The 24,473-nt window shown below is 51.0% G+C and overlaps 1 protein-coding gene across 1 annotated transcript in view; it reads left to right on the forward strand.

Annotated features, from left to right (window-relative positions):
- The window catches only part of HUWE1 (HECT, UBA and WWE domain containing E3 ubiquitin protein ligase 1), a 1,034,695-nt gene that overhangs the window by 838,010 nt on the left and 172,212 nt on the right, over nucleotides 1-24,473 (forward strand). Inside the window, 1 exon segment of the mRNA XM_030194273.1 lies at nucleotides 2,934-3,489. Within this exon segment, the coding sequence (XP_030050133.1) occupies nucleotides 2,934-3,489 (556 nt within the window).

The raw sequence follows: 24,473 nt of genomic DNA on the forward strand, positions 1-24,473 counted from the left end.
GGACTACCCAGAGGAATACTCTGCTTTCAGATGTCTGGATGTGAGACGAGTCATCATCAGATACTTGGAAGTGACCAATGATTTCCGGAAATCGGATCATCTGTTTGTCCTGTTTGCAGGTCCTCGTAAGGGTCTGCAGGCTGCTAAGCTTACAGTGGCAAGATGGGTCAAGGAAGCCATTGCAGCGGCTTATGTGGCCGCAGGGAAGGTGCCGCCTATCCAGCTGAAGGCTCACTCCACTAGAGCTCAGGCGGCCTCGATGGCAGAGGCCGGGTCCGTCTCCTTGGAAGAGATATGCAAGGCGGCAACTTGGGCATCGGCCCATACATTCTCCAAGCATTACCGCTTGACTGTGGCGGCACGGGCGGAGGCCCGGTTTGGAGCTTCAGTGTTGAGGTCAGGGATTTCAATGTCCCGCCCTGGGTGAGTACTGCTTCGGTACATCCCACCAGTCTATGGATTGATCAGCATGATGATATGGAAGGTAAAATTATGTATCATTTTCTCCACCCACCTTCTTCTTATGATTCCCTCTTTCCAGAGCTGTTTTTCCATTGAAAGAAGCCAACCTCCTGTTTATTATACTTTGGAGGTAATTTAAATGTTACCATTTTATCTTCCTTATATTGCCTTTCTTCCAAATTTATACATTTAGATCTTTGTTTTCATATATTTTGACAGAGTATTAACCATTTTAGTAGCTGCCCTCTGAAATAGACTGCTGTGTATATCGTTTTCTAGAACTGTCAAATGAGGTCTCATTAGTGACTTGTACGAGAATCACTGTTGCCTCCTTTTTCCTGCAGGCCATTCCTTTCCCTGTGAAGCCAAGCATTCTTTTGGTACTTGCTCACTTTATCCACCTTTTTTGACCAACTTAAGTTCATCATATCTTATACTGTGAAAGATCATTTTTGAGACTAGATGGAAAATGATCTAATGTCAACAAAAGTATTTTATCCTGCATGGTAAAAGGGTAAAATAAGTTGCAAGGAAAAAAAGGTCTCCAGGCTTATGACTTGGTACTGCAGCTGGTGGTCTGAAGGGACTTCGCAGGATTTTTTTGAGGTTTGGGTGTCTTTCTATTCATTATATTTTGGGGGTAAGGGAAAAGGAGAGAAGTTTTCATCCTGGGCATCCCTTTAATGTCAAACATTAACTAAGCTACTCTGCTACTAATTATTTCAGTTTGACTGATATGCATTAAGCAAAGGTTGCTTGCATGAGTCTGTCTGTATACTAGTACACACCTTTGTCATATACAGTGGGGGAAATAAGTATTTGATCCCTTGCTGATTTTGTAAGTTTGCCCACTGACAAAGACATGAGCAGCCCATAATTGAAGGGTAGGTTATTGGTAACAGTGAGAGATAGCACATCACAAATTAAATCCGGAAAATCACATTGTGGAAAGTATATGAATTTATTTGCATTCTGCAGAGGGAAATAAGTATTTGATCCCCCACCAACCAGTAAGAGATCTGGCCCCTACAGACCAGGTAGATGCTCCAAATCAACTCGTTACCTGCATGACAGACAGCTGTCGGCAATGGTCACCTGTATGAAAGACACCTGTCCACAGACTCAGTGAATCAGTCAGACTCTAACCTCTACAAAATGGCCAAGAGCAAGGAGCTGTCTAAGGATGTCAGGGACAAGATCATACACCTGCACAAGGCTGGAATGGGCTACAAAACCATCAGTAAGACGCTGGGCGAGAAGGAGACAACTGTTGGTGCCATAGTAAGAAAATGGAAGAAGTACAAAATGACTGTCAATCGACAAAGATCTGGGGCTCCACGCAAAATCTCACCTCGTGGGGTATCCTTGATCATGAGGAAGGTTAGAAATCAGCCTACAACTACAAGGGGGGAACTTGTCAATGATCTCAAGGCAGCTGGGACCACTGTCACCACGAAAACCATTGGTAACACATTACGACATAACGGATTGCAATCCTGCAGTGCCCGCAAGGTCCCCCTGCTCCGGAAGGCACATGTGACGGCCCATCTGAAGTTTGCCAGTGAACACCTGGATGATGCCGAGAGTGATTGGGAGAAGGTGCTGTGGTCAGATGAGACAAAAATTGAGCTCTTTGGCATGAACTCAACTCGCCGTGTTTGGAGGAAGAGAAATGCTGCCTATGACCCAAAGAACACCGTCCCCACTGTCAAGCATGGAGGTGGAAATGTTATGTTTTGGGGGTGTTTCTCTGCTAAGGGCACAGGACTACTTCACCGCATCAATGGGAGAATGGATGGGGCCATGTACCGTACAATTCTGAGTGACAACCTCCTTCCCTCCGCCAGGGCCTTAAAAATGGGTCGTGGCTGGGTCTTCCAGCACGACAATGACCTAAAACATACAGCCAAGGCAACAAAGGAGTGGCTCAGGAAGAAGCACATTAGGGTCATGGAGTGGCCTAGCCAGTCACCAGACCTTAATCCCATTGAAAACTTATGGAGGGAGCTGAAGCTGCGAGTTGCCAAGCGACAGCCCAGAACTCTTAATGATTTAGAGATGATCTGCAAAGAGGAGTGGACCAAAATTCCTCCTGACATGTGTGCAAACCTCATCATCAACTACAGAAGACGTCTGACCGCTGTGCTTGCCAACAAGGGTTTTGCCACCAAGTATTAGGTCTTGTTTGCCAGAGGGATTAAATACTTATTTCCCTCTGCAGAATGCAAATAAATTCATATACTTTCCACAATGTGATTTTCCGGATTTAATTTGTGATGTGCTATCTCTCACTGTTACCAATAACCTACCCTTCAATTATGGGCTGCTCATGTCTTTGTCAGTGGGCAAACTTACAAAATCAGCAAGGGATCAAATACTTATTTCCCCCACTGTAGCATATATCTGTGGGACAGCTGAAGGTGCAATGACTGAGTGGCAGATTAATCTAGTGTGTGCTTCCTTCCTTTCAGGCCATCAGCAGGTAGTGTGGACAGCCTTCTGCGCCTCCGGGGACGACTCCTGCTAGACCATGAAGCACTTTCCTGCCTGCTGGTCCTGCTGTTTGTGGATGAACCCAAGCTGAATACAAGTCGGCTGCACCGGGTGTTGCGCAACCTCTGCTACCATGCTCAAACACGCAGCTGGGTGATTCGAAGCCTGCTTTCCATTCTGCAGCGCAGCAGTGAAAGTGAACTTTGCATTGAGACTCCCAAGCCCATGTCTGCCAGTGCCACAGAGGACAGAGGGAAGAGAGCTGGTAGTAGCAAAACATGTGGGACCCAGGAAAATCGGGCCTTTGACCTTCTACACAAGATGGAGTCTAAGAGCTCCAGCCAGCTATCATGGCTCTCTGTCTCCATGGATGCAGCCCTTGGGTGCCGGACTAACATCTTCCAGATCCAGAGATCACTAGGGCGGAAGCACACAGAGAAACACTCAGGCTGTGGCTCCACAGTTCATATCCATCCACAAGCTGCCCCTGTGGTGTGCCGGCACGTCCTGGATACCCTCATACAGTTAGCCAAGGTAAGGGGGCTGAATATCATTGTGCTGGTGTAATAGGCATTGTAGAGGTGCAGTTTTATAGTCATGTTTGTAATTCACAAAATATTTACAGTGAAAAGGCCAGAGTTCACAAGGATCAATTTAAAAAAAACTGTAATTTGGTTGTTTTACTTACATGAGCAAATTCTGTTCTATCTTCCCCACCATTCTGAAATTGTTCTATCTTCCCCACCATTCTGAAATTCTTGAATATGAATATTATTTATCCCATTGCAAATGGTAAACCTATGAAGTCCTTAAAGTTGCAGGATTTCCAGCCACAATGAAAGCCAGGTTCCAGGGTTCTTGCTGTCACAAGAGAAACAAGACAAATTTATGCATGCTGACTTCAGTATTTACGTAACTGGCAGCTATATTAGTAGTTTGGTTAGGGAAGATCAAGGTCCAAAAGTAGGTGGGTCTCGTATGGTTTTCCTGGTGGCTGGTCAGTTTACCTGATTTTCCTAAGGTCATATTAGAATAGCAGAAATATGCATGTTCTAGTTGTCACTGTCTACCATTAAGTCTCCTCCCAACTAGAGAGTTGCATGGAGACAGAACCATCCCTGCTGGAATCTTACCTGTCCCCACAGGAATCTTACACATCTCCACCCATCCCTGCAAGAATTTAACCTGTCCCCACCCAGTCCTAGTAGAATTTAATGGTACATTTAAAAAAATTCTAGTCGGCTGTCTCAGTCTTTGGGTTTGAGCCGCAGCACTGAATGTCAAATAGTAGTAGTAGCTTACACTTGTGTGATAGCTGAGGCCTGCCCTCAGGCCAGGAGCAGAGAGGATTAACAGTAACATAGTAAGTAACAGCAGATAAAGACCTGAATAATCCATCCAGTCTGCCCAATAGTCACACTCATCAATTTATGATTACATCAACAATGAACATGATATTATGTATACTTGATTATGGTCTTTCTTTGGCATTTCTGGGACATAGACCATAGTAGTCTGCTCGACCCTATCCTTATGTTCCAACTGCTAGAGTTGCCATTGAAGCCCACAGGACACAGACCGTAAAAGTCTGTCCAGCACTGTCCTCATTTTTCATCCAATAAAGTTGCTGTAAAAGCCGTTTCCCACCCATCCTAAACCAGATTGCCATATTCAAGATACAGACCATACAAGGCTGTCCAATATTGACACTAGTTCTTCACAGCCGGAGTCACCATCTAAGCGTCACACGACACATCCATACACATGAAGCCATTTAAGTTTAGGTTTTTTATAACTTCCATTTTTTTAATTAGAGGTCCTCTGTGTTCATCCTATTCCTTTTTGAATTCCATCTGTTTGTGTCTTTACCACCTCAAACTTTCCGCATCTGTACTGTTAAAGTGAGGAGGAGGAGGAGACAGCACTCAGAACTTGGTAATCAGTAGGTAATCAGTGGCTCGGGTGCAGCTTACACTTTCACGGGAACCCCGCAGGAACTGCTTTCGTCCCCACAGAAACCCCACAGAACTGCTTCCATACCCGCGAACCCCATTCCTATGTAGGTTTCTACTCCCAATCGTCTCTTCTGTTTCCCAGTACTCCTAACTGAGGTCTGGATAGATTTGCTTTTTTAGGGGCAGCTGCATACGTAAGACTTGCCAGTCCCTGCAAAGAAAAAATCAGGAAGATCTTTCTTCAAAGGCTCTCCTTTTCAAGGAATTAGGTGGGCATTAGTTATAAGGGGAGGGAAAGCCTTTTTATTTTCATATATGGAGAGGCTCTGCTTTAGCTGGGTCACCACACTGTCTCTTGGGGAGTTGTCTGACTGTAACAGTGTGACTTCCATAGCAGGTGATATTTGGATAAAATCAGGGAAGGAAGAAATGCTGGCCTTGACTATATGTCAACGTTTTGAGTTTTCCTCCTTTCTCTTACAAGCAGGGGAATTCAGGTGTTTGTTGGTGACATCTTGATAGCTTCAGTCTCAGACATTCGTTACCTGAGAGCCCAGAAAATGGACTTGGGGGGGGGGGGGGGGGTTGTACGCTAACGCTGCCCCACCCCACACTCATCAGTGTGTTTTATCCATTAGAACAGCTTTGTGTTCTGCTTACCCTGCTCCGCCCCATTATAGAAAATGGCTGACAGAATTTGGAGGCAAATTAGATTTGCAAAATCTGATACTTGTAGCTCAAAAGAACAGGAAAAGTGGAACATTCCCCCCCCCCCCCCCCCCCAAAAAAAAAAAAAAAATCTGCCAAATAGTGTAACCCCTTGAATTTAGGCCACAGCAACAGTCTGCCACTTCCCTTGTTGGAATCTTTATCAATAACCAACCCCTTCATTCCATCCCAGCTAAGGGGAGGGTAGGTCCCCAAACCACTATCACTTTGGGCCAGTCATAAAAGTGATACTGTCAGAGGTAGCAGCCATGCTAGGTTCTCTGAGGTAACTTAATGCTTTAGCGCCCCACAGACAAAAATGGAGCAGGAACCTCTTAAAGCAGAAACAGTGTTGGATGACAAACCTTTGAAAAAAAAAATGTATATTGAGGCATACTTGCAGGATCTTCCAACTCTACCTGCAAAGAAAGCATGCACTTCTCACCACTGTTATTAGTTACCTAAGTGGCAGGTATAACTTGGCCACCCAGTGAATGATGCCCATCTTCCACCCAGTAGAGCCTGCTGATAAACAGCCATTTGCAATGGAAATCTGTCATGTTACCCAGAAGTAGTGACAAACATGTTTTAATGGGACGGAATCAGCATGGATTCAGCCCAGGAAGGTCTTGCCTCACCAATTTGCTTCATTTCTTTTTTTTTTTATTTTTTTTTTTTAAGAAGTCTTTATTAAATGCAGCCACAAAACATACATCAAACACAAGAAGAGAAACACAGTGTGTGCAACTTGCTACAACTTGACCATTTAAAGAAGTAGACTAACTGTAACTTCTAGAATTTAATAAGTTTTTTTTTTGTTTGTATTTTCTTAAAGTATGAACCCCGCCTCCCTATCCCCCTCCTCCTTGACCCGTCCCCTACTTCATCCTTCAACTACCCCCCACCCCCAATTGGGCTCGTTTTCGAAAGAGAAGGACGCCCAAATCAGTATAATCGAAAGCCGATTTTGGACGTCCCCAACTGCTTTCCATCTCAGGGACGGCCAAATTTCAAGGGGGTGTGTTGGAGGTGTAGCGAAGGCGGGACTTGGGCGTGCCTAACACTTGGACGTTCTCGACCCATAATCGAAAGAAACAAGGACGTCCCTGACGAACACTTGGACGACTTTACCTGGTCGTGTTTTTCTTACAACCAAGACACAAAAAGGTACCCGAAATGACCAGGTGACCACCGGAGAGAATCGGGGATGACCTCCCCTTACTCCCCCAGTGGTCCCTAACCCCCTCTCACCCTCAAAAAAATATCTTTAAAAACATTTTCCCTATCATCAAGCCGATCAATCCATAGACTGGTGGGTTGTGTCCATCTACCAGCAGGTGGAGATAGAGAGCAATCTTTTGCCTCCCTATATGTGGTCATGTGCTGCCGGAAATTCCCCAGTATGTTCTCTATCTCAGCAGGTGTGTGGTCACACAGCAGCAGCGCTGGCTAGGTCTCCAAGCCTAATTGTTTAGGTTTTGTTGAGTACCTGGGGTTGAGGGCTCTTCGTGAGCAAGTGCAAACCTGGTGGTGCCAGGTCCCTCCCTTTCTCCCCCCTCCCGCTGGCTCCGTTAAACCAAAAAAAAAATTTTTTTTAAACGTTCAAAAAGGACGTCCATTCGCAGCTGCTCACTGGAACAAGTCGTCGCTGCTCGGAGCAAGAAGCAGGTAATTTTTACCTTTTACTAGCGGGCAGGGGGTTCCCCGAACGGTCTCCACGTGGCTATGGCCTTGGATGGCAAGGGTGCGAAAAGACGCTCCCCGGAACGCGTTCGCAAGCCTAGCGGGGAAGCGGGGGGATCGAAGGTAGAGTTGCCCTTTTTGGGCGCCCTTTCGGAACCGGGAGAGTTCACCGGTTTTTCCTCCGGCGTGGCGGCCTTTCCCATCCCCCGCTGGCCGCCCTCCCGGTCGTGACCGGCCATGCGGCTCGGTCGGCTTCTTCTTGGGCCGCCCTCGAGATGGGAGACGTTAACAGCTTGGTCGCCCTTGAATCGGACGACAGTAAGAAGTCGGCGAAATTAAAACGCCCTTCTTCCCGCGCGGCTCCTTCTCGGAGTTTCGCGCCGGACGCCATTTTGGACGCGCATCACGCCTCTCCCCCGCTACTGGGAGCGCAGATGGAGGGCGCCTCTAGGGCCGCGGCACAAGCTGCAGAAATGCACAGACTGGGGGGTTTCTCCCCTGAGTTCATTTTGCTACTGCATCAGGCCTTTCTTATGCAGAACACTGCCCCTGCCCACCTCTCTGATCGGGGTGATGAGGCCTCTCTGCTTAAGCACCCTCTGGTGGATCTTCCACCCTCGGGGGACTCGGTCTCCTCTGATGTGGATGACGGCAGCGTGTCTGAGTTCTCCCAGAGATCCTTAGCAGAATCGATAGAAGAGACTGATCCCCGCTCGGATGGAGCGGACGACCCCTCTGCAGCGCGGCTTTTTTGCTCAGAGGATTTGCCCAATCTGCTTGTGCAGGCCATGAGCATTTTGAAGATTGCCTCTCCGGAGGAAGGCTGTGTCTCAGCCTCTACTGGCTCCGCCATTATGCAGGGAATGAAGCGCCCGCCTAGAACCTTCCACGTTCATGAAGCCATGCAGACCTTATTTTCAGCGCAGTGGGATGCCCCTGAGGCGAGCCTGAAAGTAGCCAGGGCTATGTCCTGCCTGTACCCTTTTCCTGAGGGGGAACGGGAAGCCTTTGTCTGGCCCACGGTAGATTCCTTAATCACTGCCGTGACTAAGAAAACGGCGCTGCCGATGGAAGGTGGCACTGCCCTGAAGGACGCCCAAGACAGGAGAATGGAGGCGGCCTTAAAGTCGTCCTTTGAGGCGGCCGCTCTGAGTTTGCAAGCCTCGGTTTGCGGCTCCTACGTGGCTAGGGTGTGCCTGACTGTTTTGCAGCGGGCTTCCCCCTCAGACCCTTCCTGGAGGGCGGAATGGCCGACCCTGTAGTCGAGTCTGGCCTACTTGGCAGACTTGCTGTATGATGTTTTGAGAGCCTCGGCCAAGGGCATGGCTCAGATAGTCTCTGCGCGGCGGTGGCTCTGGCTGAAGCACTGGTCTGCTGACCATGCTTCTAAATCTCGCCTAGCCAAGTTGCCTTTTAAAGGCAAGCTGCTCTTTGGAGACGAGCTGGACAAGATCGTGACGCAGCTCGGCACGTCCAAGGGCAAGAGGTTGCCGGAGGTCAGGTCTACTACTACTACTATTTAGCATTTATATAGCGCTACAAAGCGTATGCAGCGCTGCACAAACATAAAAGAAAGACAGTCCCTGCTCAAAGAGCTTACAATCTAATAGACAATAATAATAAAGCAAGCAAATCAATTAATGTGTAGAGGCAAGAGGAGGGTAGGTAGAAGCGAGAGATAGAAGTGGTTACAAGTCAAAAGCAATGTTGAAGAGGTGGGCTTTCAATTTAGATTTAAAGGTGACCAAGGATGGGGCAAGATGTAGGGGCTCAGGAAGTTTATTCCAGGCGTAGGGTGCAGCGAGACAGGAGCAGCGAAGTCTAGAGTTGGCAGTAGTGGAGGTCTCGAGCCGGCAGTGCCCGTCCTGGTTCCTCTAAGGGCCGATTCCAGGAAGCCCGTCGGTATCTTTGGGGACGAGCTGGACAAGATCATGACGGAGCTCGGCACGTCCAAGGGCAAGAGGTTGCCGGAAGTCAGGACTTGGGCCGGCAGTGCCCATCCTGGTTCCTCTAAGGGCCGATTCCAGGAAGCCCGTCGGTATCGCCCGGGCAAGTCGGCCTCCTCTGCCTCCGCTTCCTTCAAACGGAACTTCTCCCCCAAGCAGCATTCCTTTCGTATGGACCGCCGTCCCGGAGGTTCTTCCTCCGGCCCGCCCCCAGAGTCGCGTACCCAATGACGGGGACCTGGTCCATGGCCTAGTGCAGATAGGAGGAAGGTTGTCCTCGTTTCTGGGCGAGTGGACCAGGGTAACTTCAGACGCTTGGACTCTGGAAGTCATCAGAGACGGCTACAAGCTAGAGTTCTGCCGACCCCTAAGAGACGGGTTTGTAAACTCTCCTTGCAAGTCTCAGGTCAAAGCAGCTGCCGTGCAGCAGACTTTGAGCAACCTGATCCGCCTGGGCGCGGTGGTCCCGGTGCCGGTAGATCAGCTTGGCAAGGGGCGCTACTCCATTTACTTTGTGGTGCCAAAGAAAGACGGGTCTGCTCGGCCCATTCTCAACTTCAAGGGAGTCAATCAGGCCTTGAAAGTTCGGCACTTCTGGATGGAGACCCTCCGCTCCGTAATAGCTGCGGTGAAAAAGGGAGAATTCCTGGCCTCCCTGGACATCAAGGAAGCTTACCTACATATTCCCATCTGGCCGCCTCATCAGCGCTTTCTGCGCTTTGCAGTGCTGGGCCGACATTTCCAGTTCAGAGCCCTCCCGTTCGGGTTGGCTACGGCTCCGCGGACCTTCTCCAAAGTAATGGTAGTCTTCGCGGCCTTCCTCCGCAAGGAGGGAGTGCAAGTCCATCCCTATCTGGACGACTGGCTGATCCGAGCCCCTTCCTATGCGGAGTGCGGGAGAGCTACAGACGGGGTCATTGCTCTTCTGAGCTCCCTGGGATGGATCATCAACTGGGAGAAAAGCCAGCTGCGCCCAACTCAGTCCCTGGAGTATCTGGGAGTTCGATTCGACACCCAAGTGGGCAGAGTGTTCCTGCCGGACAACCGGAGCGTCAAGCTTCAGACCCAGGTGGGCCAGTTCCTAGCCTCCTCTACTCTTCGAGCTTGGGACTATGTGCAGCTGTTGGGCTCCATGACGGCCACGATGGAGGTAGTGCCCTGGGCCAGGGCTCATATGAGACCACTACAGCACTCTCTTCTGCGGCGGTGGACTCCAGTCTCGGAGGATTACGCCGTACGCCTTCCTTTGGATCCAGCGGTGCGAAAGGCGCTGAGCTGGTGGCTGAGGCCAGGCAAGCTGTCCGCAGGAATGCCTCTTACGACCCCGGAGTGGGTTGTCGTCACGACCGACGCCTGCTTGACCGGCTGGGGAGCCCACTGCCTGGGACGGACAGCACAGGGGCTCTGGTCTCCTGCAGAGACGAAATGGTCCATCAACCTCCTGGAGCTCCGAGCCATTCGGTTGGCGCTTCTAGAGTTTCTCCCGGTACTGGTGCTGAGGCCTGTACGGGTCCTGTCGGACAATGCCACGGCTGTGGCCTATGTCAATCGCCAGGGAGGCACCAGGAGCGCCCCTCTAGCCAAGGAGGCCATGAAGCTATGCCTGTGGGCGGAAGCGAATCTGGAACAGCTGTCGGCGGCCCACATTGCGGGAGTCATGAATGTCAAGGCGGACTTTCTCAGTCGCCATACCTTGGATCCCGGAGAGTGGCAACTGTCTGCTCGGGCGTTCTTGGACATCACGAAACGCTGGGGCCGGCCGAGCCTGGATCTGATGGCGTCCTCGGCCAAGTGCCGCGTTTTTTCAGCAGAGGACGGGACCCTCGATCTCTGGGAGTCGATGTTCTTCTCCAGCAGTGGCCGACACAGGAGCTTCTCTACGTGTTCCCGCCCTGGCCCATGATGGGCAGGGTGCTAGGCCGAGTGGCAAAGCATCCGGGCCGGGTGATCCTGGTAGGTCCGGATTGGCCCAGACGTCCCTGGTATGCGGACTTAGTCAGACTCTCGGTGGACGGCCCTCTGCGGCTGCCAGAGGAGCGGGGCCTCTTACATCAGGGTCCTGTGGTGATGGAGGATCCCTCCCCCTTTGGTCTTACGGCCTGGCTCTTGAGCGGAAGCGGCTGAGGAAGAAGGGCTTCTCAGACAAGGTCATCGCCACTATGCTGAGAGCGAGGAAGCGCTCTACTTCCACCACTTACGCCAGGGTTTGGCGTACTTTTGCGTCGTGGTGCGAGGCAGGCTCTGTATCGCCCTTCACTGCTCCAATATCTTCAGTGTTGGCGTTCCTGCAAGAGGGGCTGGAGAAAGGCCTGTCGCTCAGTTCACTGAAAGTCCAGGTGGCCGCTCTAGCTTGCTTCAGGGGTTATCTGAAGGGGGCTTCCCTGGCTTCACAGCCGGATGTGGTACGCTTTCTCAAAGGAGTGAATCACCTGCGCCCCCCTCTGCACTCGATAGTGCCTACGTGGAATCTCAATCTGGTGCTACGGACCTTGCCGAAGCCGCCCTTCGAGCCCTTGCCAAGGGCATCGCTGAAGGACCTGACATTGAAAGCAGTCTTCCTGGTGGCTATCACATCAGCCAGAAGAGTTTCCGAGCTCCAGGCGCTCTCATGTAGAGAACCGTTCCTGCGATTCACTGAGGCAGGAGTATCGATTCGCCCAGTGCCTTCCTTCCCGCCCAAGATTGTTTCTCGATTCCATGTGAATCAGCAGCTTTACCCTACCCTCCTTTCGTAGAGAGGACTACCCAGAGGAGTACCCTGCGCTCAAATACCTGGATGTTAGACGAGTCATCATCAGATACTTGGAAGTGACCAATGATTTCCGGAAGTCGGATCATCTGTTCGTGCTGTTCGCAGGTCCTCGTAAGGGTCTGCAGGCATCTAGGCCTACGGTGGCACGTTGGGTCAAGGAGACGATCGCGTCAGCTTCTGTGGCGGCAGGGAAGATTCCGCCTATTCAGCTGAAGGCACACTCTACTAGAGCACAAGCAGCCTCGATGGCGGAATCCAGATCTGTCTCCTTGGAAGAGATTTGCAGAGCGGCTACGTGGTCGTCGGCTCATACCTTCTCACGGCATTACCGCTTGGATGTGGCTGCTCGGGCCGAGGCCCAGTTTGGGGCTTCAGTTTTGCGTTCAGGGTTTTCCATGTCCCGCCCTGGGTGAGTACTGCTTTGGTACATCCCACCAGTCTATGGATTGATCGGCTTGATGATAGGGAAGGTAAAATTATGTATCATACCTGATAATTTTCTTTCCCTTAATCATAGCCGATCAATCCATAGCCCCTCCCAGATATCTGTATTGTTTGTGTTCTGGTTATATTTCAGGTTCAAGTTCAGTCTTCATTTACTGTTCACGAGGACTTCGTGTTCAAGTTCTTCCAATTGAAGTCTCTTCGAGTTGAGGCGATTTTGTGTTACAGTGAGCTGCTGCTTCCTCTCCCCCCGTTTCGGCAGTGGCTGGATTGATAACCAAATTATGCCGGCGCTCCCTCCCGCTTCGGCACTGTTAGGGTAAGCCAGCTCCTCCCGTGGTTGCGGTAGCAGGATAAGCCAGTTCCCCCCACGTCGGCGGGTGTGGTTTCCCGCCCATCGCCCCGGCGGTGGTGCGCTGGAATATTTCCCCGCTTCGGCGGTGGTGAGCTGGGCAGAGTGTCCCTTTGTGGGTGTAATTCTCCGAGGACAAGCAGGCTGCTTGTTCTCACTGATGGGTTGACGTCCTCGGCAGCCCCCTCCATCGGAAAGTTTACTAGCAAAGGCCTTTGCTAGTCCTCGCGCGCCCATGCGCACCGCGCATGCGCAGCCGTCTTCCCGCCCGAAACCGGCTCGAGCCGGCCAGTCTTCTTTCGTCCGCGCTCGGTACGGTCGTGTTACGCCGTTCGTGCCCCAGAGAGTCGACCTCGCGCGTCCTTTTCGACGTGTTTTTTGCTGTTTTTTCCTTGAAAAAGTTCGGGAAGCGCTCCGGTAGTGTTCCGGAAGACCCTTTCGGGTTTTCTGCCCTTCCCGTATTTCTCAGTTTTTGCCCCGTAAGTTTTCTTTCGTTGTCGGGGTAGGCCTCTTTTGGCCTCGGTCGAGATTTTTCTCCCTCTAAATTTTGGTGCTTCAATTTTCGCCATTTCGGCTTTTGATTTCGCCGGCGTGATTTTTCCGCCCATGACATCGAAGCCTTCCAGCGGCTTCAAGAAGTGCACCCAGTGCGCCCGGGTAATCTCGCTCACTGATAGGCACTCTGCGTGTCTTCAGTGTCTAGGGGCCCAGCACCGCCCTCAGAACTGCAGTCTGTGTTCCCTGTTACAAAGGCGGACTCAGGTAGCGAGATTAGCCCAGTGGAACGTTTTGTTCTCGGGCTCTTCGTCGGCATCGGCACCGGAGGCATCGAGTGCATCGACGTCGTCAGCGTCCGGACCATCTTCCTTGGCTGCCGCTCCATCGACTGCATCGAGGCATCGGACCTCTGCATCGGCGCCGAGGCATCGGGCGACTGTATCGACGTCTGTGGTACCGAGACTTCGTCTGCTGATGTCGTCGGACGGAGGTGCATCGTCAGGAGTGCAGGTGAGGGCTGTCCATTCCCCTGCTGGTGGCGGTGAGCCTTCGGGTGGGTCTCCTCCTACCCTGAGGGCTCCTGCGGTACAGCCCCCCCGGGATCGACCCTCTTCGGTCTCGGCCCCGAGGAAGCGACGGATGGATTCTACGTCCTCCTCGTCGGTGCCGGGGAGCTCCGGTGACATGCTTCGGAAGAAGTCGAAGAAGCATCGACACCGGTCTCCTCCCCATGTCGGCACCGAGAGCTCTGGGTCGCCGAGGGATTCGGCACCCAGCAGGCATCGGCACCGAGAGGACCGCTCACCCTCTGTTCAGGAGGTGTCGATGCGCTCCACTCTGGACAGCCCGGAACAGCCTCCTCGCCCGGAACAGGTTCTGACGTCGACGCCTGCATCGACCTCTCAGCCTTTCTCTGCAGCCGCTCTAAACGAGAGCCTCCGGGCCGTTCTCCCAGAGATTCTGGGAGAGCTGTTGCGCCCTACCCCTCCGGTACCGGCGATGCTTGCGCCTCCGGTACCGTCGAGCGTGGCGCCGGCTGGCCCATCGCCCAGGTTGAGGTCCTCGACGTCGGTACCGCGTGCGGTGCCGACAGCGGCCACCTCCCAGGAAGGCTCCCCGACTACGTCGGCGGAGGGAGCTTCGCCGATGCGGGCGAGGGAGTCTACCTCTCGACGCCCCCACCGTGGACGGGGTTCCACCGAGTCGAGTAGGGCGAGGTTGCAGGCGCAGGTTCGTGAACTTGTGTCTGACACCGAGGGTGAGGCCTCGTGGGAGGAAGAGGAGGACCCCAGATATTTCTCTGACGAGGAGTCTGAGGGTCTTCCTTCTGATCCCACTCCCTCTCCTGAGAGACAGCTTTCTCCTCCCGAGAGTCTGTCTTTTGCTTCCTTTGTCCGGGAGATGTCTACGGCCATCCCCTTCCCGGTGGTTGTGGAGGACGAGCCCAGGGCTGAAATGTTTGAGCTCCTGGACTATCCTTCTCCACCTAAGGAAGCGTCCACTGTCCCCTTGCACCATGTCCTAAAAAAGACATTGCTTGCGAACTGGACCAAGCCACTAAGTAATCCCCACATTCCCAAGAAGATTGAGTCCCAGTACCGGATCCATGGGGACCCAGAGCTGATGCGCACTCAGTTGCCTCATGACTCTGGAGTTGTGGATCTGGCCCTAAAGAAGGCTAAGAGTTCTAGGGAGCATGCTTTGGCGCCCCCGGGCAAAGACCCTAGAACCTTAGACTCCTTTGGGAGGAAGGCCTACCATTCTTCTATGCTCGTGGCCAAGATCCAGTCTTACCAGCTCTACACGAGCATACACATGCGGAACAATGTGCGGCAGTTGGCGGGCTTGGTTGATGCTCTTCCCCCTGAGCAAGCCAAGCCTTTTCAGGAGGTGGTCAGGCAGCTGAAGGCGTGCAGAAAATTCCTGGCCAGAGGAGTTTATGACACTTTTGATGTTGCGTCCAGGGCCGCTGCTCAAGGTGTGGTGATGCGCAGGCTCTCATGGCTGCGTGCCGCCGACCTGGAGAATAGACTCCAGCAGCGGATTGCGGACTCGCCTTGCCGTGCGGACAACATTTTTGGAGAAAAAGTCGAGCAGGTGGTAGAGTCTCTCCACCAGCGGGACACCGCATTCGACAAGTTCTCCCGCCGGCAGCCTTCAGCCTCTACCTCTACAGGTAGACGATTTTTCGGGGGAAGGAAGACTGGTCCCTATGCTTCTGGTAAGCGTAGGTACAATCCTCCTTCCCGACAGCCTGCGGCCCAGGCTAAGCCCCAGCGCGCTCGCTCTCGTCAGCAGCGTGCGCCTCAGCAAGGCCCCTCGGCTCCCCAGCAAAAGCAAGGGGCGAGCTTTTGACTGGCTCCAGCAGAGCATAGCCGACATCCAAGTGTCAGTGCCGGGCGACCTGCCGGTCGGGGGGAGGTTGAAAGCTTTTCACCAAAGGTGGCCTCTCATAACCTCCGATCAGTGGGTTCTCCAAATAGTCCGGCAGGGATACACCCTCAATTTGGCCTCAAAACCTCCAAATTGTCCACCGGGAGCTCAGTCTTACAGCTTCCAGCACAAGCAGGTACTTGCAGAGGAACTCTCCGCCCTTCTCAGCGCCAATGCGGTCGAGCCCGTGCCATCCGGGCAAGAAGGGCTGGGATTCTATTCCAGGTACTTCCTTGTGGAAAAGAAAACAGGGGGGATGCGTCCCATCCTAGACCTAAGGGCCCTGAACAAATATCTCGTAAAAGAAAAGTTCAGGATGCTTTCCCTGGGCACCCTTCTCCCCATGATTCAGCAGAACGATTGGCTATGCTCTCTGGACTTGAAGGATGCCTACACACACATCCCGATACTGCCAGCTCACAGACAGTATCTGCGATTTCAGTTGGGCACACGCCACTTCCAGTACTGTGTGCTACCCTTTGGGCTCGCCTCTGCGCCCAGGGTGTTCACAAAGTGCCTAGCTGTGGTAGCAGCGGCACTTCGCAGGCTGGGGGTGCACGTGTTCCCATATCTCGACGATTGGCTGGTGAAGAACACATCCGAGGCAGGAGCCCTGCAGTCCATGCAGATGACTATTCGCCTCCTGGAGCTACTGGGGTTTGTGATAAATTACCCAAAGTCCCATCTTCTCCCAGTGCAGAAACTCGAATTCATAGGAGCCCTGCTGGATTTTCGGACAGCTCGCGCCTATCTTCCAGAGGCGAGAGCCAACAACTTGTTGTCCCTCGTCTCGCGGGTGCGTGCGTCCCAGCAGATCACAGCTCGGCAGATGTTGAGATTGCTGGGCCACATGGCCTCCACAGTTCATGTGACTCCCATGGCCCGCCTCCACATGAGATCTGCTCAATGGACCCTAGCCTCCCAGTGGTATCAGGCCGCTGGGGGTCTAGAGGACGTGATCCACTTGTCCACGAGTTTTCTCAAATCCCTGTATTGGTGGACGATTTGCTCCAATTTGACTCTGGGACGTCCCTTCCAAATTCCTCAGCCACAAAAAGTGCTGACCACGGATGCGTCTCTCCTGGGATGGGGAGCTCATGTCGATGGGCTTCACACCCAAGGAAGTTGGTCCCTCCAAGAACGCGATCTACAGATCAATCTTCTGGAGTTGCGAGCGATCTGGAACGCTCTGAAGGCTTTCAGAGATCGGCTGTCCCACCAAATTATCCAAATTCAGACAGACAACCAGGTTGCCATGTACTATGTCAACAAGCAGGGGGGCACCGGATCTCGCCCCCTGTGTCAGGAAGCCGTCAGCATGTGGCTCTGGGCCCGCCGTCTCGGCATGGTGCTCCAAGCCACATATCTGGCAGGCGTAAACAACAGTCTGGCCGACAGACTGAGCCGGATTATGCAACCTCACGAGTGGTCGCTCAACTCCAGAGTGGTGCGCCAGATCTTCCAAGCGTGGGGCACCCCCTTGGTGGATCTCTTCGCATCTCGAGTGAACCACAAAGTCCCTCAGTTCTGTTCCAGGCTTCAGGCCCCCGGCAGACTAGCATCGGATGCCTTCCTCCTGGATTGGGGGGAGGGCCTGCTGTATGCTTATCCTCCCATCCCTCTGGTGGGGAGGACTTTGTTGAAACTCAAGCAAGACCGAGGCACCATGATTCTGATTGCTCCTTTTTGGCCGCGTCAGATCTGGTTCCCCCTTCTTCTGGAGTTATCCTCCGAAGAACCGTGGAGATTGGAGTGTTTTCCGACCCTCATCACACAGGACGAGGGGGCGCTTCTGCATCCCAACCTCCAGTCTCTGGCTCTCACGGCCTGGATGTTGAGGGCGTAGACTTTGCCTCTTTGGGTCTGTCAGAGGGTGTCTCCCGCATCTTGCTTGCTTCCAGGAAAGACTCCACTAAGAGAAGTTACTTCTTCCTTTGGAGGAGGTTTGCCGTCTGGTGTGACAGCAAGGCCCTAGATCCTCGCTCTTGTCCTACACAGACCCTGCTTGAATACCTTCTGCACTTGTCTGAGTCTGGTCTCAAGACCAACTCTGTAAGAGTTCACCTTAGTGCAATCAGTGCATACCATTACCGTGTGGAAGGTAAGCCGATCTCAGGACAGCCTTTAGTTGTTCGCTTCATGAGAGGTTTGCTTTTCTCAAAGCCCCCTGTCAAGTCTCCTACAGTGTCATGGGATCTCAATGTCGTTCTCACCCAGCTGATGAAACCTCCTTTTGAGCCACTGAATTCCTGCCATCTGAAGTACTTGACCTGGAAGGTCATTTTCTTGGTGGCAGTTACTTCAGCTCGTAGAGTCAGTGAGCTTCAGGCCCTGGTAGCCCAGGCCCCTTACACCAAATTTCATCATAACAGAGTAGTCCTCCGCACTCACCCTAAGTTCTTGCCAAAGGTCGTGTCGGAGTTCCATCTGAACCAGTCAATTGTCTTGCCAACATTCTTTCCCCGTCCTCATTCCTGCCCTGCTGAACGTCAGCTGCACACATTGGACTGCAAGAGAGCATTGGCCTTCTATCTGGAGCGGACATAGCCCCACAGACAGTCCGCCCAATTGTTTGTTTCTTTTGATCCCAATAGGAGGGGAGTGGCTGTAGGGAAACGCACCATATCCAATTGGCTAGCAGATTGCATTTCCTTCACTTACGCCCAGGCGGGGCTGGCTCTTGAGGGTCATGTCACGGCTCATTATGTTAGAGCCATGGCTGCGTCGGTAGCCCACTTGAAGTCAGCCTCTATTGAAGAAATTTGCAAAGCTGCGACGTGGTCATCTGTCCACACATTCACATCTCATTACTGCCTGCAGCAGGATACCCGACGCGACAGTCGGTTCGGGCAGTCAGTTCTTCAGAACCTGTTTGGGCTTTAGGATCCAACTCCACCCCCCGAGGGCCCTGTTTGTTCTGTTCCAGGCTGCACTCTCAGTTAGTTGGTAAATTTTTTTAGGTCAATCTCAGTTATGTCCTCGCCGTTGCGAGGCCCAATTGACCATGGTTGTTGTTTTGAGTGAGCCTGGGGGCTAGGGATACCCCATCAGTGAGAACAAGCAGCCTGCTTGTCCTCGGAGAAAGCGAATGCTACATACCTGTAGAAGGTATTCTCCGAGGACAGCAGGCTGATTGTTCTCACAAACCCGCCCGCCTCCCCTTTGGAGTTGAGTCTTCCCTTGAAGTGTATTGTCTTGCTACATACTGGACTGGCCGGCTCGAGCCGGTTTCGGGCGGGAAGACGGCCGCGCATGCGCGGTGCGCATGGGCGCGCGAGGACTAGCAAAGGCCTTTGCTAGTAAACTTTCCGATGGAGGGGGCTGCCGAGGACGTCAACCCATCAGTGAGAACAATCAGCCTGCTGTCCTCGGAGAATACCTTCTACAGGTATGTAGCATTCGCTTTCTCTAAGTGCTGAGTCCTGCAGATGGAGCTTTGATATCGACATACTGAGGAATTTCTGGCAGCACATGACCACATATAGGTTGCAAAAGATTGCTCTCTATCTCCACCTGCTGGTAGATGGACACAACCCACCAGTCTATGGATTGATCGGCTATGATTAAGGGAAAGACAATTATCAGGTATGATACATAATTTTACCTTGTGCCAGCTTCAGATGTCATACTGAGCTCCATGACAGCAGTATGCAGGTCCCTGGAGCAGTTTTAGTGGGTGCAGTGCACTTCAGGCAGGCAGACCCAGCCCCCCCCCCCCCCCCCCCACCACCACCTGTTAGTTTGTGGAGGAAACAGCAAGCCCTCCAAAACCCACCACAAACCCAATGTACCCACATCTAGGTGCCCCCCTTCCCCCTTAAGGGCTATGGTAGTGGTGTACAGTTGTGAGTAGTGGGTTTTGGGGGGCTCAGCACACAAGATAAGGGAACTATGTACCTGGGAGCAATTTCTGAAGTCCACTGCAGTGTCCCCTAGAGTGCCTAGTTGGTGTCCTGTCATGTCAGGTGGATCAGTACATTAGAAATGCTGGCTCCTCCCACAACCAAATGGCTTGCATTTGGTCATTTCTGACATGGACGTCCTTGGTTTTGATTATCGCCGATAATCAGAAACAACCAAGTCTAGGGACGACCAAATTTCAGGATTTGGACATCCCTGACCGTATTATCGAAACAAAAGATGGACGTCCATCTTGTTTCAAAAATACGCCCCTGGATCGGGATGTTTTGCGAGGACGTCCTCATCAAAACTTGGATGTCCCTTTCGAAAATGCCCTTCCACGTGAACCAAACATACCTAACCCCTACCAATTTGCTTCATTTCTTTGAAGGCATGAATAAACATGTGAATGAAAGTGAGCCGGTTGATGTAGTGTATCTAGATTTTCAGAAAGCTTTTGACAGAGAAAATTAAGAAGTCATGGGCTAGGAGGCAATGTCCTTCTGTGGATTAAGAATTGGTTATTGGACAGAAAACAGAGGGTAGGGTTAAATGGCCATTTTTCTCAATGGAGGAGGGTGAATAGTGGAGTGCCGCAGGGATCTGTACTGACACTGGTGCTATTTAACATATTTATAAATAGTCTGGCAATTTGAACGATGAGTGAGGTGATTACAGTTGCAGATGACACAAAACTATTCAAAGTTGTCAAAACGCATGTGGATTGTTGAACAATTGCAGGCAAACCTTAGGAAACTGGAAGACTGGGCATCCAAATGGCAGATTAAATTTCATATAGACAAATGTAAAGTGATGCACATTGGGAAGAATAATCTGAATCAAGATTTCAGCGTATTGTCTACAATGACACTTAGAACTTTTTCTTGAGTGCTGGCTCCTAATGTGGACCCAAGCATCAGATAATCCGAATCATTGTTATCTGATGCTTGGGTCCACTTTAGGAGTCAGCAGTTAAGAAAAAGTTCTAAGTATCATTGTAGACAATACGCTGAAATCTTCTGCCCAGTTTGTGGCGGCGGCCAAAAAAACAAGCAGGATACTAGGAATTATTAGTAGAGGAATGCAAAATATGACCAAAAATATTATAATACCTCTGTAATTGGTGCGACCTTACCTTGTGTATTGTGTTGAATTTTGGTTGCCATATCTCAAAAAAGATATAGTGGAATTAGAAAAGGTTCAAAGAAGCACAACCAAAATGATAGAGGAGATGGAACTGCTCTTATATGAGGAAAGGATGAAGAGTTTAAGGCTCTTCAACTTGGAAAAGACGGCTGAGGTGGGGATATGAAAGAGGTCCACAAAATCCTGAGTGTTGTGGAACGGGCGGAGGTGAATCAATTTTTCACTCATTCAAAAAGTACAAAGACCAGGGGACACTCAATGAAATTGCATGGAAATACTTTTTCAACAAATAGGAGGAAATATTTTTTTTTACTCGAAGAATAGTTGAGCTCTGGAACTCATTGCTGGAGGATGTTGTAACAGCGGTTAGCATATCTGGGTTTAAAAAAAGGTTTGAACAAGTTTCTGGTGGAAAAGTCCATAGTCTGTTATTGAGATGGACATGGGAGAAGCCACTGCTTGCCCTGGGATTGGTAGCATGGAATGATACCACTAACTAGGTTTCTGTCAGGTACCTGTGACCTGGATTGGCCACTACTGGAAGCAGGATAGTGGGCTAGATGGACCATTGGTCTTATCCAGTATGGCTGTTATATTCTTATCTAAAGATTTACTCTATTTCTCCTTTCTTTCTTTCACAGTCCTTCCTGCAGTACAAATGTCCTTTCAGAAGACATTCTTGTAGCAGGCATGCACAGACAAACCTGTGCAAGTTTTGCTAGTTTTGACCAGTGCTTCTGCTTATTTTTCAAAAATGACAAAACAACATTGTCTGCATCACTTCATCATAATTAACTGTTCAATTCATTAACAGCCTTCAGAGGCGGCATTGTTCCATAAAAGTCGCTCAGAAAACTGCTCACATCCATTTTCATTCTTTTAGAGGGGGCTCTTTCACACATTTTTTAAATATTATTAACCACTTTTGTGACGCTTTTTGGAAATGCAGATGTTGAGGATCCTGAGTTATTGATGGACTCAAGCCTTCCATTTTGATCTGTTGGTACAACCTTCTCAAAGATTTGTTTGCCTGTGTTTTTACTGGTACAACCTTCTCAGAGATTGTTTGCCTGTGTTTTTACATAATCTGGGAAGATAATTGAATTGTCTCATATGTGAGTATAGAAGAGAAGCAGCACCATGAGGTGGATGAACTGGAAAATGTCAGTTATCGGAAATGCTCCTTGATGCCTCAACAATGGATGACTCAGGACCCAATGCTCAGAAGTGTAAACAGGCTATAGAGGTCACTAGCACCGGCATTTACCAGTGCACTATGCTCAGAGGCCCTCACCATGGGACCAAACAGCACAGTTAGCATGCAGATGTAGGCAAATGAATGTAAATGAGGTTGTCATCTATTCCCTGCGATGCTCAGAGAACAGCACGCTTCACAAGGGCACCCTTACCGCTGTAAACCCTATGCCAGCTCAGAGCTGATGTTAGGGTGTCTGGGGTACATAGTCAGTAAAGAATCACGACATGGTCCTGGTATCTGTCAAAGGAAAATCAGCTAAAACGGATCGGAGGCCGGTCCTGCTGCGGCAAAAACGAACAGAGGCTTTCTAGCAGTTTCTCTCGAGGTGGTGCAGCTGTTATGGAACTAAAGAGGTTCAGATAGTTCCTTCACCAGCTGCCAATCCCCCTGTGGGCTTCTCCCACCAGTCGAGCCAATGGCAGAAGTAATATATGCACATGACCCTACATACGCTCATACATACACCCAGGGGAAACCAATGTTAAATCTCTGGTAGAGAAAAAGGAAACCAAAGAAGTTTAGTCTTGTGTGCATGCCTGGTGAGAGAGAGGTCTTGTATGCATGTGCCATACTTAATCCTCCCCCTTAACTTCCTAATGCTAGACGCTAATAGCACACATGTCGTTTGCATACTATTAGCGTCAAGCATTAGGAAGTAATTCTTTGGTGCTGTTGTGGCAGTATTTTCCAGCGCTGTTCCATACAGTGCTGGAGTTTTGAGGATATGCCTCTGTCAGTAATAGTAAGATGCTTGAGTAACTGGGCATGTGATGGAAGGACATTGCAGATGGTAGGAGTCTGATCAGCACACAAGACTCTTGTTGCTCCATCAAAGGCAGACAGGACACAAATGATGTCATTTAACAAGGGTTCATTTAAATCCAACAGTAGCTTCTGTAGTTTATCGCTGGAATCAGTTGTCAGTTATTTAAAATAAGTTTGTACGTAGTGATATTAGCATTGTAAAGATGCTGTTCCATTAGTTGGAGCAGTGTGTTTAAGGCTAGTCTCAATCTTCTGCTGCATTCTTGAATGCTTGACATGTATGACAGTGTCTTTTGAAAGTTTTATCAGCCCATTTACTACAGCAGCTGGAGAATCAGAGCCATTGTCATCCTTCAGCAGGGGTGTAGCCATGGGTGGGCCCAGGCCCACCCATTTTCCCTCCAGGCCCACCCATCCGCATTGCTGTCTCCCTTTTGTCCCACGGAGGCAGCGCTTCCTTCCTGCCCTGTCTTCTCCCGAAGCTCGGCTGCATCGGTCCTTCCCTGCAAGTAGAATCCTCCTTCGCCGGTCGCACAGCTACGCTCCTCCCCCTGCCGCGTCTATCTGGCCCTCTGTGATGCACTTCCTGTTTAGGGCCGGATGAACGCGGCAGGGGGAGGAGCGAAGCTCCATGTGCATGGCAGCGCAGCGCAACCGGCGAAGGAGGATTCTACTTGCAGGGAGGGACCGATGCAGCGGAGCTTTGGGAGAAGACAGGGCAGGAAGGAAGCGCTGCCTCCGTGGGACAAAATGGATAGAGACAGCGCGAAGGATGCGGATGGGCGGACCTGGAGGAAAAATGGCTGAGCTGCTGGGACATGGGAGGGAGAGGAGGAAGGGGCTGGAGGGAAGGGAGAGAGTTGCTGGGACATGGGAGGGAGAGGAAGAAGGGACTGGAAGGAAGGGAGAGAGTTGCTGGGACATGGGAGGGAGAGGAAGAAGGGACTGGAAGGAAGGGAGAGAGCTACTGGATATGGGAGGGAGAGGAAGAAGGGACTGGAGGGAAGGGAGAGAGCTTCTGGGACATGGAAGGGAGAGGAAGAAGGGACTGGAGGGAAGGGAGAGAGCCGCTGGGACATGGGAGGGAGAGGAAGAAGGGACAGGAGGGAAGGGAGAGAGCCGCTGGACATGGGAGGATAGGGAGAGAAAGAGGGGAGGTGGATGGAAGGATGCAGAAAGGGGAGAGACTGGAAGGATGTGGAGAGAGAGAGAGAGGGGAGACTGAACAGAAAAGGGTAGAGAGATAGAGACACTAGATGGAAGGATCAGGAGAGAGGGTAGATGGGTGGAAGGATGAGGAGAGAAAGAGGGAAGACACTGGATGGAAGGGTAGGGAGAAAAAGGAGACGCTGGATGCAAAAGAAAGAGGGGCGCTGCTGGATGGAAAGAGGGAGAGGACAGAGTAGGGAAAGACTGGAGAATAAGAGGAAGGGGCATGTGGAGAACAATGGTGAGGAAAAGATGAAAAGCCATAGGTGGTGAATGGACAGGAAACCCTGGCAAGAGAAAGACGAAGGAAAGCAGAATCTAGAGACTGGGAGCAACACAATGAGAAAAAGTAAATGGCCATACAAGAAAGGTAAAGAAAATAATTTTATTTTAATTTAGGATAAAGTAATATGGTACCTGTGTTAATAAAGTTTCAGAGACCAATACTTCCTTCCTTAGGTCAGGAGAG

This window comes from Microcaecilia unicolor, chromosome 2 (genome assembly GCF_901765095.1).
Source record: "Microcaecilia unicolor chromosome 2, aMicUni1.1, whole genome shotgun sequence".
NCBI classification, from domain to species: Eukaryota; Metazoa; Chordata; class Amphibia; order Gymnophiona; family Siphonopidae; genus Microcaecilia; species Microcaecilia unicolor.